The sequence below is a fragment of the Loxodonta africana genome, chromosome 5 (genome assembly GCF_030014295.1).
Source record: "Loxodonta africana isolate mLoxAfr1 chromosome 5, mLoxAfr1.hap2, whole genome shotgun sequence".
NCBI classification, from domain to species: domain Eukaryota; kingdom Metazoa; phylum Chordata; class Mammalia; order Proboscidea; family Elephantidae; genus Loxodonta; species Loxodonta africana.
Window position 1 is genome coordinate 108,513,856 of NC_087346.1, and position 16,680 is coordinate 108,530,535.

The 16,680-nt window shown below is 37.5% G+C and overlaps 1 protein-coding gene across 4 annotated transcripts in view; it reads left to right on the top strand.

Moving 5' to 3' along the window:
* Positions 1–16,680, top strand: part of NFXL1 (nuclear transcription factor, X-box binding like 1) — a 77,289-nt gene that overhangs the window by 39,271 nt on the left and 21,338 nt on the right. For 3 of the 4 annotated variants that reach the window (XM_064285856.1, XM_064285854.1, XM_064285855.1), the window contains exons 16-18: positions 9,332–9,353; positions 10,552–10,692; positions 14,113–14,279. In XM_064285856.1, the coding sequence (XP_064141926.1) occupies positions 9,332–9,353; positions 10,552–10,692; positions 14,113–14,279 (330 nt within the window). Of the gene's footprint in view, positions 1–9,331; positions 9,354–10,551; positions 10,693–14,112; positions 14,280–15,318; positions 15,533–16,680 lie in introns of those variants that run through there. The other variant, XM_064285857.1, reaches the window with a different exon arrangement.

Genomic DNA, 16,680 nt, shown 5'->3' on the forward strand with positions numbered 1-16,680 from the left:
CCTATACGCTAATGACAAACAGTGGATTAGTATAGCAGAAGTCAGTAAATTCATTTTGGTCCAAGGTCAGTATGAAGAGATAATCAATGGGGGTGAGTTCCCCAGGCTTGTAAGAAAATCTTAGCTGACCGCTAAGCTAACTGAGCAGAAAATTTGGTGACCACATATGACATAGAATACAGACTTTACAGAAATAGGTCAGAAAAGTCATTGAACAAACAACAACAAACCCTGAGGAAGGGAGAGAATTTGATTTCCAGAATTTCTAGATTATACTCTTTTAAAAATTCAGTTTTCAACAAAAAATTACAAAATAAGCAAAGAACAAAGTTATGGCCCATAATTAGGGAAAAAAACAATTAATACAAACCATCCCTGAGGAGGCCCTGAACTTTAAATTAGCTTTATTTCAGTATGTTCAAATAACTAAAGAAAACCATGACTAAAGAACTAAAATTAAATATGACAAGGGTGCCAAGGTAATTATTTAATAAGTGGAAAGACATCCAGTATTTGTGAATGGGAAGATGTCAGTACTCCTCAAATTGATCTACAGATTAAAAATTTGAGCTGGCTTTTTTGCAGAAATCGATAAGCTGATCCTGAAATTCATATGGAAATTCAAGTGGCCCAGAATAGGTAATATAATCTTGACAAATAAGAGCAATGTTGGAGGACTCATACTTCTTGATTAAAAAACTTACTATGAGGCTACCGTAATTGAGACATAAGGATGCTGGCATAAGCATAGACACATAGATCAATGGAATAGAATAGAGAGCCAGAAGTGAACCCATACGTTTGTGGTCAGTTGATTTTTGACAAGAGTGCCCTTGGTAACCACTAATAAAATTTGTTCCCCATACATTGGTCTTTTCTTGTCGTCTATTTTTTTATGTAAGTAAGGTCATACGATATTTTTCCTTTTATGGTTGACTTATTTCACTTGGTATAATGTCTCTAGCTCCATCCATTTTGTAGCTTGTATCAAAACTTCATTTCTGCTGCTGGCTGAGTAGTATTCCATTGTATGTATGTACCATATTTTGTTTATCCATTCACCTGTTGAGGGGCATTTAGGTTGTTGCCACCTTTTGTCTATTGTGAATAGTGTTGCGGTGAACATTGGTATACAAATCTCTGTTTCAGTCTCTGCTTTCAAGTCTTTTGTTTAAATACCTAGGAGTGGAATTACTGAGTTTTTTATGGTAGTTCTGGAGCCCTGGTGGTGCAGTGGTTAAGAGCTTGGCTGCTAACCAAAAGGTCGGCAGTTGGAATCCACCAGCTTCTCCTTGGAAATCCTATGGGGCAACTCTGCTCTGTCCTTTGGGGTTGCTATTGGGATCAACTAGATGACAACAGTTTTTTTTTTTTTTAAATGGTAGTTCTATTTTTCATTTTGTATTTTTTGCTGCAGTATTTTCCACAACGGCTGTACCACTTTGCATTCCCACCAGCAATGGGTAAGGGTTCCAGTTTCCCCGAATCCTTGCCAATAACTGTTGTTTTGTTTTGTTTTTTTATTTTATTATTAATTTTAGCCATCCTAATTTCTGGGTAATGTAAGTGAAATGGTATCTCATTATGGGTTTGATTTACATCTCTTTGATGTTGATGGTGCTGAGCATCTTTTCCTGTGTTTGGTGGCCATTTGAACATTTTCTTTGGTGAAATGTCTGTTCAGGTCCTTTGCCCATTTTTTGATTGGATTATTTGTCTTTTTGTTGTTAAGTTTTTGAAGTTTATATATATTTAGGTTATTGGATTCTTGTCAAATATATGGTTTCCCAAGATTTTCTCCCAGTCAGTAGCCTGTCTTCATTTTTTTGGTAAAGTCTTTAGATGAACAGAAGTTTTTACTTTTTGTGAGGTCCCTTTTATTTGTTTTGTCTTTTGCCATTTGTGCTTTTGTTATTATATTAGATAATCCATTGTTAAAAGTTAGGTCTGACAGCATTGCCCTCCTTCTTCTTCTAAGAATTTTATGATTTTAGCTTGCACATTTAGGTGCTTAATCCATTTTGAATTTGTTTTTGTGTGTGGTGTGAGGCATGGATCCTGTTTCATTTTTCTGCATGTGGAAATCCAATTTTCCCAACAACATTTATTGAAGAGACACTTCTTTCCCCATTGGATGGACAGAGCACCCTTATGAAAAATCAGTTGACCGTAGATGTGTAGTTGTATTTCTGTTCTCTCAATTCTCTTCCATTGGCCTATGTGTCTATTTTTATACCAGTACCAGGCTGTTTTAATTACTGTAGCTGTATGGTGTTTTAAAATCAGAAAGTTTGAGCCCTCTTACTTAGTTCTTCTCTTGCATCATTGCTTTAGCTATTTGGGGCCTCTTTCCATTCCATATAAAGTTGAGGATTGGTTTTTCTATTTCTGTAAAGAAGGCTGTTGGAATTTTGATTATGATTACATTGAATCTGTAGATCACTTTGGGTAGCATTGACATCTAATTCATGAACATGGAACATCTTTTCATTTACATGTCTTTAATCTCTCTAGCAGTGTTTTATAGTTTTCATCGTATAAGTCCTTCACGTCCCTGGTTAGATTTATTGCTAGGTATTTTATTCTCTTAGATGCTATTTTAAATGGGATTGTTCCTCTAATTTCCCTTTCAGATTTCTCATTCCTGCTGTATAGAAACCCAACTGATTTTTCTCTGTTGACCTTGTACCCTGCGGCTTTGCTAAATTCCTCTGTTAGCTCTAGAAGTTTTCTTATGAACTCTATGGGATTTTGCCTTTTTTTTTTTTTCTTTAAATGAGTGGGGAAATCTTTTCAAGAAGCTTACAGCAGAACTCCCTTCACATTTCATTAGTCAGGATATGGTCACAGTCACAGGAGCATTTCTAAATCAGTCCCTGGAAAGAGAAATCATATTACTGTGAATGGAGCTGTACAGATAGAGAAGACCAGATACCAAAATAAAACCTAGGCTCTTCCAGTGTGGGAGAAGTAGGGAATGGAAGTTGGTTAAAAAAACCCGCATTGCCTGCTTTATGATATTCACCTTAATTGCTGTCAGTTTGAAGAGCCAGTGTGGCATTGTGCATGGATTCTGGTCTCTTTGATCTTCTGTAAATTCCCTTAACTTTTCTGCGCCTTGTTTTCTCTGATTTAAGATGCGTTGGAGCTAGAACACCTGTTTCCTAAAGATCTCTTGAGATTTACAATTGATTATTTATTCATCAGACATTCATTACGAGTTTACAAGTGAGTGCTTATTTTCTCCCCTTTCCTTATGGAGTTTTGTCTTCTGCTACCCACTATACATCTGAAATTGTTTTTATGAAGATCAGAAGAGATCTTAGTGCTAAATTCAATACTTCTCAATTCTATCTCACTGTGGTTTTTAATCCTTATTGAAGAGGGCATTTTATAAAGGTAGGAGAGTAAAGTAATAGCTCTGTTATCAGACTTTATGAGTTCAAGTCTTTCGTCTGCTACTTTGAGCAAGTTGTTACCAGCCTGTGCTTCATTTTCCTTGTCAAAAAAAAAAAAAAATTTTTTTTTTTTCCCCATGAAATAGGAAACCCAATAGCACTTTCCTCATAGGGTTGTAGTGAGGATTAAATGAGAAATGTTTGTAAGCTACTTAGAATAGTGCTTGGCACCTACTAAATACTCAAAAGATACTAGCTATTGCTTTTGTAAATCTTGCTTCTGATAGTAGCTTAGAAGATTTCTTTGTAGGCACTTCTTCATTTTCAGATAGCTTAAATGTTGGTGTTCTGTTTTGGATCCTTTTCTCTTTTCCTTCTACAAACTCCATGAATGATCTCATCTCTTTCCTTGACTTTTTTTTTTTTTTAATAATTTTTATTGTGCTTTAAGTGAATGTTTACAAATCAAGTCAGTCTCTCACATATAAACTTATATACACCTTACTATATACTCCCATTTACTCTCCCCCTAATGAGCCAGCCCGCTCCCTCCCTCCAGTCTCTCCTTTCGTGACTGTTTTGCCAGTTTCTAGCCCTCTCTACTCACCCATCTCCCCTCTAGACAGGAGATGCCAACACAGTCTCAAGTGTCCACCTGATACAAGTATCTCACTCCTCATCAGCATCTTTCTCCAACCCATTGTCCGGTCCAATCCATGTCTGAGGAGTTGGTTCCTGCCCTGGGCCAACAGAAGGTTTGGGGACCACGACTGCCGGGATTCTTCTAGTCTCAGTCAGACCATTAAGCCTGGTCTTTTTATGAGAATTTGGGGTCTGCATCCCACTGTTCTCCTGCTCCCTCAGGGGTTCTCTGTTGTGCTCCCTGTCAGGGTAGTCATCGGTTGTGGCCGGGCACCATCTAGTTAATAATATATATATATTTTTTTATTAACTTTTATTGAGCTTCAAGTGAACGTTTACAAATCAAGTCAGTCTGTCACACATAAGTTTACATACATCTTACTCCGTACTCCCACTTGCTCTCCCCCTAATGAGTCAGCCCTTCCAGTCTCTCCTTTCGTGACAATTTTGCCAGCTTCCCACTCTTTCTATCCTCCCATCCCCCCTCCAGACAGGAGATGCCAACACAATCTCAAGTGTCCACCTGATATAATTAGCTCACTCTTCATCAGCATCTCTCTCCCACTCACTGTCCAGTCCCTTTCATGTCTGATGAGTTGTCTTCGGGGATGGTTCCTGTCCTGTGCCAACAGAAGGTCTGGGGACCATGGCCGCCGGGATTCCTCTAGTCTCAGTCAGACCATTAAGTCTGGTCTTTTTATGAGAATTTGGGGCCTGCATCCCACTGATCTCCTGCTCCCTCAGGGGTTCTCTGTTGTGCTCCCTGTCAGGGCAGTCATCGATTGTGGCCGGGCACCAACTAGTTCTTCTGGTCTCAGGATGATGTAGGTCTCTGGTTCATGTGGCCCTTTCTGTCTCTTGGGCTCTTAGTTGTCATGTGACCTTGGTGTTCTTCATTCTGCTTTGCTCCAGGTGGGTTGAGACCAATTGATGCATCTTAGATGGCCGCTTGTTAGCATTTAAGACCCCAGACGCCACATTTCAAAGTTGGATGCAGAATGTTTTCATAATAGAATTATTTTCCCAGTTGACTTAGAAGTCCCCTTAAACCATAGTCCCCAAACCCCCGCCCTTGCTCCGCTGACCTTTGAAGCATTCATTTTATCCTGGAAACTTCTTTGCTTTTGGTCCAGTCCAATTGAGCTGACCTTCCATGTATCTTTCCTTGACTTTTGTTACTTATTATTTACTGCTAATTCTCAGAACTGTATCTCCAGCCCAGCTCTCTTTCCTGAGCTTCAAACGTGTGTATCCAGCTACCTAAACACGGTTTCAGCTGGATGTCTTGCATGTACCTCAAATACAAGGGTGCTGCCTTGAGGGAAAGAGAATGCGTAAGGAAAGACAACGGTATTTCTTCTCTTCCCTTTCTTCCCGCTAATGTTTCTCCAATTATTCTGTGTCATCTTCATAGCGTTATAGCTTCTAAACCTTTTCCTTATCACCTCTAGGTCCTATTTTACTCTACGTCCTAAGCTTATTTGCAGCTCACCCAGCTTAGCAGTGTAGCCCAAATTCCAATTCAAGAATCCCCTCGTCTTATGGCTAGGAAGACAAAAACCAAAGAGTACCAAACTCAGCTTAGTATCTCTTGGCTACCTCAGCTTAGAGCTCACCCAGTAGTTTTGATGGTCTGGCTTAATGGACTGGCAGCATCAGCATTTCCTGGGAACTTGTCAGAAATGTGAATTTTTTTTTTTAATTATATTTTCTTTTTTTAATTATTGTACTTTAAATGAAGGTTTACAGAACAAAGTAGTTTCTCATTAAACAGTTAGTACACATATTGTTTTGTGACATTGGTTATCAACCCCTCGACATGTCAGCATTCTCCCTTCTCAACCTTGGGTTCCCTATTACCAGCTTTCCTGTCTCCTCCTGCCTTCTCTAGTCCTTTCCCCTGGGCTGGTGTGATACTTTAGTCTCGTTTTGTTCTATGGGCCTGTCTAATCTTTGGCTAAAGGGTGACCCTCAGGAGTGACTTCATTACTGAGCTAAAAGGGTGGCCACAGGCCCTACTCTTGGGGTTTCTCCAGTCTCTGTCAGGCCAGTAAGTCTGGTCTTTTTTTGATTTAGAATTTTGTTCTATACTTTTCTCTAGCTTTGTCTGGGACCCTCTATTGTGACCCCTGTCAGAACAGTCAGTGGTGGTAGCCAGGCACCATCTAGTTGTACTGGACTCAGTCTGGTGGAGGCTGTGGTAGTTGTGGCCCATTAGTCCTTTGGACTGATCTTTCTCTGTGTCTTTAGTTTTCATCATTCTCCCTTGCTCCAGATGGGGTGAGACTGATGGAGTACCTCAGATGGGTGCTCACAGGCTTTTAAGACCCCAGATGCTACCCCCCAAAGTAGAATGTGGAACATTTTCTTTATAAACTATGTAACGCCAGTTGAACTAGATGTTATCTGAGACCATGGTCCCCACAACCCTCAGCCTAGTAATTCAGTTCCTTAGGGAGTTTGGATATGTCTATAGAGCTTACATGACCTTGGCCTTGTACAAGTTGTGCTGGCTTCCCCAGTATTGTGTACTGTCTTACCTTCACCAAAGTTACCACTTATCCATTGTCTGTTCAGTGTTTAGAAATGGAAATTCTTGGACCTAATCCCTGATCTACTGAAACAGAAAGTGAGGGGGAGAGGGCAGCAATCTGATTCTGATGTGTACTAAATTTGAGAACCACTGCTCTAGTCTGTTAACTATTAGGGGCTGCCAGAGGAAGATCCTTCAGTTGGATTGTCCAGCAGGCTGATTTGAGCACTGATTAAATCAGTTGGGGAATCAGAAAAATGACTGCTCTGGGGGAAAAGACTTATTTATAAATTAGACAATGAGCAGTGAGTATGTAAAACCTTGTTTTGCCATATTCAGTGGCTTACAAAACTCCCACTTTTTTTGGCCAGTTTGTTATAAATCTGTTAATTTTTGGCCCCATTATTAGTGAATTGAAACATTTAAATGTAAATTCAATTAATTTTTAATTGCATTTTGCATGAACTGAAAGGGATTTCTTTGTGTGAAAAGTATTGCTATTTGTCCGTTTTTCCATGAGATATATAGTAACACCTGCAAAATTTGGAACCTGTGTCAGGTGGAAACCTGTCAGAGAGGGAAAACTCAAATATTTTCCACTAAAACGAGCAATAGAAAAGTGGTAAGACTACACCCTGTCAAAGGCAGAAAGCTTGTGAGACCCAGAAAGACAAGGTAGTCCAGTCACGTTCCGGCTCTCACAGGTTTCACTGTATTATTTTTTAGAGTATACAATATTCATAGACACTATGATCCAACCATATTTTCTCTTAATGTTGTTTATTTGACCAGTCAAGTAGAGAAAATGAAAATAAACCAGTTTTACAGATATTTTGCCAAGCATTAAAATTTGTACAGGTATGTAGCATTATGATCTAACGTCATGATGCATGCTAGTTATGAAGTTTTTGTAATTTTAGTCAAAAAAATGAAATCCTTTAGTGTGCAGGAAATAAAAAAAAAGCATGCCTTACTATTCTTGCAGGTAGATATCTCCTTATCTAGCTGTAACTTATTAATAATAATAATAAAGCCACCTAGGTATCAGGGACATATTCTTCTCTGTGGAGGTTAATTATCCAAAATTATCCTCACTATATCTATCAATATGTGTAAATATTAAATAGGTTGGGGTTTTTAAACTAAATATGAGTATGCCACATGATCACTGACAGCTACCATTGAATCTTAGTTAAACCAAAAGTGATTGATAGTAGTTGTCGCTATGAGTTGGAATCAAGTCGACGGCAGCAGGTTTGGTTTTGTTTTTTTTTTTTTAAGACTACTACTAAGATTACTGAAACCCTGGTGGTGTAGTGGTTAAGAACTAGGACCACTAACCAAAAGGTCAGCAGTTTGAATTCACCAGGCACTCTTTGGAAACTCTGTGGGGGCAGTTCTACTCTGTTCTGTAGGGTTGCTATGAGTCCACATTGACTCGACGGCAGTGATTTGGTTTGGAGTGGGTACCAAGATTACAACACCACCCGTCTGACAATTTGTCATACTGTGGTGGCTTGCACATGGCTATGATGCTGGAAGCTGTGCCACCGATATTTCAAATATCAGCAAGGCCGCCCATGGAGGACAGGCTTCAGTGGAATTTTCACAGACTAGGACAGTCTAGGAACAAAGGCATGGTGATCTACTTCCAAAAATTAGGCAGTGAAAACCCTATGGCTTACAACAGAACATTGTCCAATATATTGCTGGAAGATGAGCCCCCTGGGTTGGAAGACACTCCAAATACACAGTGGCCACAATAATGGACTGAAGCATACTATGATTCTAAAGATGGCACAGGACTGGGCAGTGTTTCATTTTGTTGTATATGGGGTTGCTATGAGTTGGAACTGACTTGACGGCATCTAACAAGAAGGCCTAAATACATTTGTGAATATTTTGTTCTTGGATGGGTTTTAAGTATTTGTTTGGTGTTTAGTTGTGCAGCATTAAAATTCAAATTCTCGAAGTGTTCCAATATTTATGAAAATCTTCCAGGACTACTACCCACTCTTTGAAAAAGAAAATGTGGTTTATGGTTTTGCTTTATGAATTTTTTTGAGGTCAAAAACAGAGATTTATTTACAAATCTATCGCACCTTCCTAATAATGCCTTGTAAAAAAAGGAGATGTTCAATACATGTTAAACTGAATTTTATTGGAGCCTATTCCTTATGCTGACACCTCTCATATAGAGTTTTAAAAACTACGTTGAGTTTTAAAAGTAGTCTAATAGCAGAAGAAGTGACATTTTATCAAGTTTTCATTTATTGTGACATCAGATTCTCATTTACTGTGACAAGTAGTAACAGCTTGTTACTAAAAAAAAAGCTTGTTACTAGTTTTTTGTAATTAGTTCTTAATAAATCATACTGATAATTCCAACTTTCATAGGTGGTGGTGTACCAAGGAGATTAGAAGAAAAATAACAGTCACTATGCAGTTTTAAAAGATTTTCCATTATCCCAGCTTTTTAAAATTAGGTAGCCTTTTTTTTTTTTTACACCATAGCTACTATAAAAATATCCTTGTTGTCATAAGTTTTATAGTGTGTAAGTACTTAAGGGAGAATAGAAATTCTTTAATTATTTTATGGAGTCAAGATTTTATTTTGTAAGTGACGTGTTTTATTTAATAAAATGTGTTATGTATATGTTTACTTTTTACTCTTTAAACATACTAGTGAGTTTAGCATCTTTAGAAAATTTTTTTGAAGAATTTATAGTTTTCATTACATTTTATTTTTTTCTTGCAGGGAATGTCTTGGGAAACATGAGGTGAGTCAGGAAGTAATTGTTAAATAAAGCTTGTATTTATTTACTTCTTCTATACTAAGATTGTTAGAAATAACGAACTCAAAGTGTTGTTATTTTAGTGTTATAAAGAGTACAAGAGCTTGTCTGATAATTAAAAAAAATATACACTGTTTTTATTTGAGAATTAGCCTGTCTTTCTGGAGCCCTGGAAGACACAGTGGTTAAGTACTATGGCTGCTAACCAAAAGGTCAGTTCACATCCACCAGGCGCTCCTTGGAAACTCCGTGGGGCAGTTCTACTCTGTCCTATAGGGTCGCTATGAGTCGGCATCGACTCGACGGCAGTGGGTTTATGTGGAGCCCTGGTGGTGCAGTGCTTAAGAACATAGCTGCTAACCAAAAGATCAGCAGTTCGAATCCACCAGCCACTCCTTGGAAACCCTACGGGGCAATTCTACTCTGTCCTATGGGGTCACTGTGAGTCGGAATCGACAGGTGTTTTGTTTTATATGCATTCACTACAGAACTATTATTTTGAATTTCCCTTTTAAGGATGGAATGTTTTGCTTTTAGGCATCTAAAAAGATGGTTACTTTGATTTTAATAGTAACTATTATTCATTGAGTCCTTACTACACAGTAGGCAAGCACTTTACCCATATTATTCATTTAATCTTCATGGCTATTTAGAAAGAAGACAAGGTCACTCAAGAGGAGCTCTGGTGGCGCAGTGGCTGAAGTGCTTGGCCGCTAACCAGAAGGTTGGCTGTTTGAACCCACCAGCCTCGCCACAGGAGAAAGATGTGGCAGTTTGCTTCTGTAAAGATTTACAACCTTGGAGACCCTATGGGGCAGTTCTGCTCTGTCCTACAGGGTCACTATGAGTTGGAATCGACTCGATGGCAGTGGGTTTGGATTTTGGGTTTAAGGTCACTCAGTTTGTAGTAAAGTGCACCTTCATCTGAAGGACTTGTTTTCTGGTTCCTGTTGTAACAGGCAGTACCGAGAGCCAAAGCTGTTTATTTTCCTCACCATTAATGGCCATCAGAGCTTTGGGTTTGTAGATTTTAGTTCAGTTATAATTGTCTTCAGTTTTTTATTAGTGAAAACTTACTAGATCTTTGTGAAACTTATTCTCAAATGACAGCAGAGTCATTTCAGAGCCATGAGTGCAGAAGATTTTGTGTGTGTGTTGTGCTGATTTTCGTATCTTATTTTAGATAAGCCCACTACCATGCCATGCTGTAGGACCGTACTCTTGTAAGAGAGTTTGTGGACGAACCTTAGATTGTCAGAATCATACTTGTATGAAAGAATGCCATAAAGTAACTGTAATTGATGATTGCACAGGCAAAAATAAGGTAAGGACCTTAGGTGGAATGTACTTACAGTATGTTTGAAGCCTTTTTTCCCCCAACTGTTTTACCATAAATAAGTTTCCATTTTGCTATAGCTTCTTTTTTCTTCTTTCTTGCCCACATCCCTTCTTCTTACTTACCTTAAGACAGCCAACTTTAACAGCTTGGTGTGTATTTCATCATATCTTTCTGCTTTTTCATAATAATATGCTTTCTAATGTGGAACTGTTAACATATTGTACCTGTGTTAACACATAGGATTTTATTATATGATAACAATTCAGAAATTATGAATCTTCTTAAATAGTAGTAAGCAATGTCACCTCCATATAGGCAGTGATTAGCAGTACCACCTCCACTTCTGTCCGTTCAGTTCTCTAGTCTGGAGCATTCACTCTCAGGCATTTTTCAAATCTGGTGCATATGATAGATGATGTTCACGATTTCAACAAATTCCTAACTTTTTGTTGGAAAGTAAAGCAGATAGCATCACAGATATGATATGTGTACATATGTGTGTGAAATTCGCTGAAAGTATTTTAAAAGCATATGAGAAATCAACCATTCAAGAATCTTAAGAATTTTACAAGGAAAAGCAAGTATGGTTAATCAAATTTTAAATAATATTAAACTTTATCTTTAAAATACTTAGTTTTTTCCCTAGACTTCCATTCCTTAGGGAATCATATTAGCAAGTGTGCTTAATGAGGAATAAATAAAAAATTATAAGCTTCATTTTATTCTTTCTTATCTTCTCTGGCCTTGTCCCATAACAACGCCTGTTAAGTTTATCTTCAAAATAGACCCTGAATCTGACCATTTCTCATAACCTGTACCACTAACATCTTCATTCAGGCCCCTATCACCTCTTCTGCAGTGCTTTCCTCACCAGTCTTCTTGCAGCCACTTTGGAATCAATTCCACAGATGGATCTTTTAAAAAAAAAAATGTAAATTGGACATCATCACCCTGCTCAAAACGCTTCAGGAACTTTTGATCACTCTCAGAATGAAATCCAAAGACCTTACCTTGACCTGTAAGGCTCTATAATGATCTAGCTCCTGACTGCCTTTCTGAAATCTTCAGTCATCACTCTCTCCCTTGCTCACTCCTGCTTCTGTTTTGCTATTTCTTGAACAGTCCACATTTGTTCTTATCTCAGGGTCTTGTTCTGATTATTCCTCTTCTGCGGAACTCTGCGTTCTTAGGGCTTTCTTTGTTATTTAATTCAATTTCTGTTCAAATATGGACTTCATCTGACAGACTTCCTTCTTTTGCTACCTTCGTTCTCTCTTACCCCGCTTTATCTTTCTTCATAGCATTTATGAAGGTATTATGTTCCTTACCTCTCACACTTAAATGTGCGATCTGTCTCATCTTATATATACTCAGTGGTTGGGGTAATCTTGGTATATAAATGTTGAATAAATATTTGTGGAATAAATGAATATACCTTTTAAAATAAATAAATAAACAACTTATAGAAGAATGTTTTCATAATTTGAAACTCTTTTTAATTCTAAATGTCACATAGATCAGAATTTTGTTAACATAATGACGATTGTAATCATGACTGTACTTAGGAGTGATAGTGTCTTAGTTATCTAGTGCCACTATAACAGAAATAGCACAAATTGGTGGCTTTAACAAACAGAAATTTACTTTCTCAGAGTTTAGGAGGCTAGTGGTCTGAATTTAGGGCGCTGACTCTAGGGGGAGGCCTTCTCTCTCTCTCAGCTCTGGAAGAAAGGTTCTTCTCTCTTTTGAGCTTCTGCTCCCGGGTGATCCTTATGTGGCTTGGAATCTCTACTTGCTGGCTAGCTTACTTAATCTCCTGTATCTCAAAAGAGATTGATTTAGGACTCACGCTACACTAATATTTCCTCATTAGCATAACAAAGAAGCCATTCCCAAATGGGATTATAACCACAGGTATAGAGGTTAGGGTTTGCAGCACATATTTTGGGGGGACATAGTTCAATCTGTAACAGGTAATGAAAAATATTTAGCCATTAAGACTTAGTATTTATGCCTATAGCCCTTTGACATATTTATCTTATCTGTGACAATGGATTACACCTGAACCTGAAGAAAATAAAAATCCTCGCAATTGGACCAATAATCAACATCAAGATAAACAGAGAAAATATTAAAGTTGTCAAGGATTTCATTTTACTGGGAACCATAATCAAGACCCATGGGAGCAGCAGTCAGGAAATCAAATGATGAATTGCATTGGGCAAATTTGCAAAAGACCTTTTTCAAGTGTTAAAAAAGCAAAGATGTCACTTTGAGGACTCAAGTGCACCTGACCCAACCTGTGGTAATTTTCAGTCTCCTCATATGCATGTGAAAGCTGGACAATGAATAAGGAAGACCATAGGAGAATTGATGCCTTTGAATTGTCATGTTGTTGAAAAATACTGAATATACCATGGACTGCCAGAAGAACAAACAAAACTATCTTGGAAGAAGTATAGCCAGAATACTCCTTAGTAACAAGGATGGTGAAACTTGATCTTACATATTTTGGACTTGTTACCAGGAGGGACCAGTCCCTAGAGAAGGACATCATGCTTGATAAAGTTGAGGGTCAGCAAAAAAGAGGAAGCCCTTGGACAAGATGGATTGACACAGTGACTGCAACAATGGGCTCAAACATAGCAACGATTGTGAAGATGGCACAGGACCCGGAGTGTTTCATTCTCTTGTACATAGGGACTGACTGAGGAGCACCTAACAACAGTGTAACATATGAAAATAATACCCTGCAGTGATAAACTTTAACCCTCTTGAGTAAATTGTGATATAAGTTAAATTATTAAATTACTAGAGCAGACAGATGACTCAATAAGTTACATTGAATACATTTAATTTTAAATCTAACAATTTTAGTTATATTAGAGGGATATTAAATAAATTAAACTGCTAGTCGTTCTTCCTTTATCCTTAAGTTGTATTTCTCTTTGGCAAGATAAATATTTCTAAAATCTTAAATGCTTTGGTAATTTTTATTTATGTTAGCAGTGTACTTCTTCAGTTTGATGATCATTGTGCTTGTTGGGTGGAAATGGATGTATAACATTTTATTCTGTACTTTTCCTGCTGTCGAGTCTTCTCTAGAAGGTAATTTACATTTTTAGTAGGGACACTTCATGTAGTCCAGTTCATTTTATAGATGAGGCAGTTTGGTTAATGAGGTTCATAGGCATAAAAATCTGTGTGAATAAGGAGCCTATTGCTCATCTTGCTGTTCTCCATTTTGAATGTTTTTAAGATGAGTGAGAGCATGTGCCGTTGTATTAACTGCATTTCTAAGATTAGTGGGTAAAAAGGCACAGTGATGCTCTAACTGTGTAACTTTAGCATATAGAGATATTAGAGTTCTCTACTTACCTGGTATATTTCCTTGCTGTTTATCAGGCTGGCCCAGAATGCTTGCATTGTGAGGAAGGGTGCTCTAAATCACGGCCACTGGGTTGTCCTCATCCCTGTGTTTTGCCCTGTCACCCTGGAGAATGTCCTCCTTGTATGCAGATGGTTAGAATAAAATGTCACTGCAAGATCACAAGCCTATATGTGGAATGTAGGTAAGTGGACTGAAGAGATATTCTTGTTTTACTAGAATTATTTTAATTGGTATGTTTTTATAATTCAGAATCCTTTATAGTATGCTGTAATGTTTTTCAGTTTGTTCCATAGACTGTAACCAAAAAAAAAAAAAAAATCCAAACCCATCGCCATTGAATCGATACCAACTCATAATGACCCTATAGGACAGATAGAATTGTCCCATAGGATTTCCAAGGAGCTGGTGGGTTCGAACTGCCCCCCTTTTGGTTAGCAGCCGAACTCTTAACCAGGGCCTCAGACTCTACAGGCCTAGATTTTCCATTACAGACCTAGAAGGGAGAAATGTAGAATACTTCACCTCCTAGGTACTCTACCTGGAGTTCAACCAGGGCAGTTCTGCTTTATTCCATTTGGGGATTCTGTATAAAAATTTGTTAGGAACAAAGTTGTGTTACTGCTTTTAAAAATTAGAGAAACATCCTATAACAAATTGTTCGAATAACAGTGTCAACATAGAATTTTACTAAATCAAAAATTGCCTTGCATGTAGTACTGAGGCATGATTTTTTAATTAATGGATTTTAAAAAGCCATTGTTTATTATAAATTTTGCAGTAATAGCATTTATCATGCTAGGATACACGGCCTGTATGTTTTCCTTATTTTAAAAATATATGGAAATTTTTTTGATTGTAAGTTATGTGGAGGAAAAAATCTCATTTTTTCTACTTAATCATGATCTAACCATTAGCCACTTAGGTTTTCTCAGCCCTATTTCATGTAAGTCTATAACGTAAGCTTTATAAATATAGTTTACTCAAGTTAAGGTTGAGAATACAGGTTCCCCCTACCATCTGAAAGTAGAGCATTCCTATGCAGACTTTTGTAAACTGAAATAGCATAAAGTGAAGAAACAATTACTGTTAATCTATATGGGAAAAAATTTTCAGCGTTTCCAGGCCCCAAAAATAACCTATATCCAGTTTTACGGTGAGCATAACACCCTTAGGAGCTCTCTCAGGCTTTTCTGATACTTCACGGCACATTTTGCTAACAGATGCAGAAAGTAAGATAAAGCACAGATGCTCACAGATACAGTACAAGGCTGTGGTGGCTTCGTGCTCAGCGGAGGTCGGGGAAGGGAGCTGGGCGACCGCCACTCTCACTCCGCAGGGTGCGCGCTGCCTCTTTAATGGCTCCTTGAAGAACAAGTGGTGAATGCTATTTCACCTTTTTTCCATAAAAGGGAAAGTCCTCTTCGGATTCCTTTGGTAAGTGAAAGCAGTACTAATGTATTTCTTTCCTAAAAGCGAAGTGGACTGAAGCAAACTTTCGAAAAGTGGAGGATACCTGTATGGCTTTACTTTAGATTTTTTTAGCATAATTACGTTTTGAAAAATGCCCATTAATATTGTCTTAAGTTTGTTTTTGTCACTTATACTCTAGACTCATGCTTTGTTAAATTGGAAAAGCCAGTCAAACTTGGTTCTTTTTGAATATTAAAATTATTATTATTTTTTAATTTGGAAATAAAGTACTATAATTTATAACTTTGGAAGTTTTATAAAGGGGGAGCTAAGAGGGCATTTTGCATTATCCACAGTAGTACTGATGAAAAGAGGTCAAGCGGGCAGTTGTAGATGCGCATCTCCTTTATTACGGCTCTCCCAACCTTCAGTTTCATTGTTGATCTGATTCTTAGTTTTCATTCCTACCTAACAGTTTTGTTGTAGCTAACATTTCTGTCACCTTTCTTTAACTAGAAATGTTACTATTTTTATAATAGAGTACAGAATGAAATCATTTGTTTAAAATTATTGGACTTAACTAATTTGAGACTTGAATTTATTCATTCTTTAATCTGACATCCTTTTTTGTTCCTTCTATTCAGTGATTGTTGATATTGGTTAAAGTGCTGTCTGCTTGGCTAAGGTGGTGCCTACCAGGTTTCTTCAGTATGAAGTTACTATTTTTCCCTTCGTAATTAATGCGTTTCTGTGGGAAGACACATGGAACTGTGTAAATAACTTATTCCTCATCACACTTTAACCCACTGCTTTGCTAGTTCAATGATGATTCTAGTGTGAATCAGTTGTTCCTTTGATAGTTACCAAATGTAATTTTCTAACTTCATCTTCTCTTTTACATTATTAATTAGTATTTTAATATAAGGAAACGCTTTCCCTCTCCCTCACTTATTTATATCAGCAGGGGCCTATGGATTCTTATTTTATTTAATCTATTAAAAAAATTTTTTTTTTTTTATTACTATCATATTGATGTTCAATACATCAAAGGCCTATGGGGGAGCACCTTTAAACCGGTTCCTATGTCCTTTTGACCTGTCTCCATCATTCTTTTGAGCATTTCCTTACTTTCTGGCACAATAAAATGTTCCAGGCTCATTGTGTATTTTACT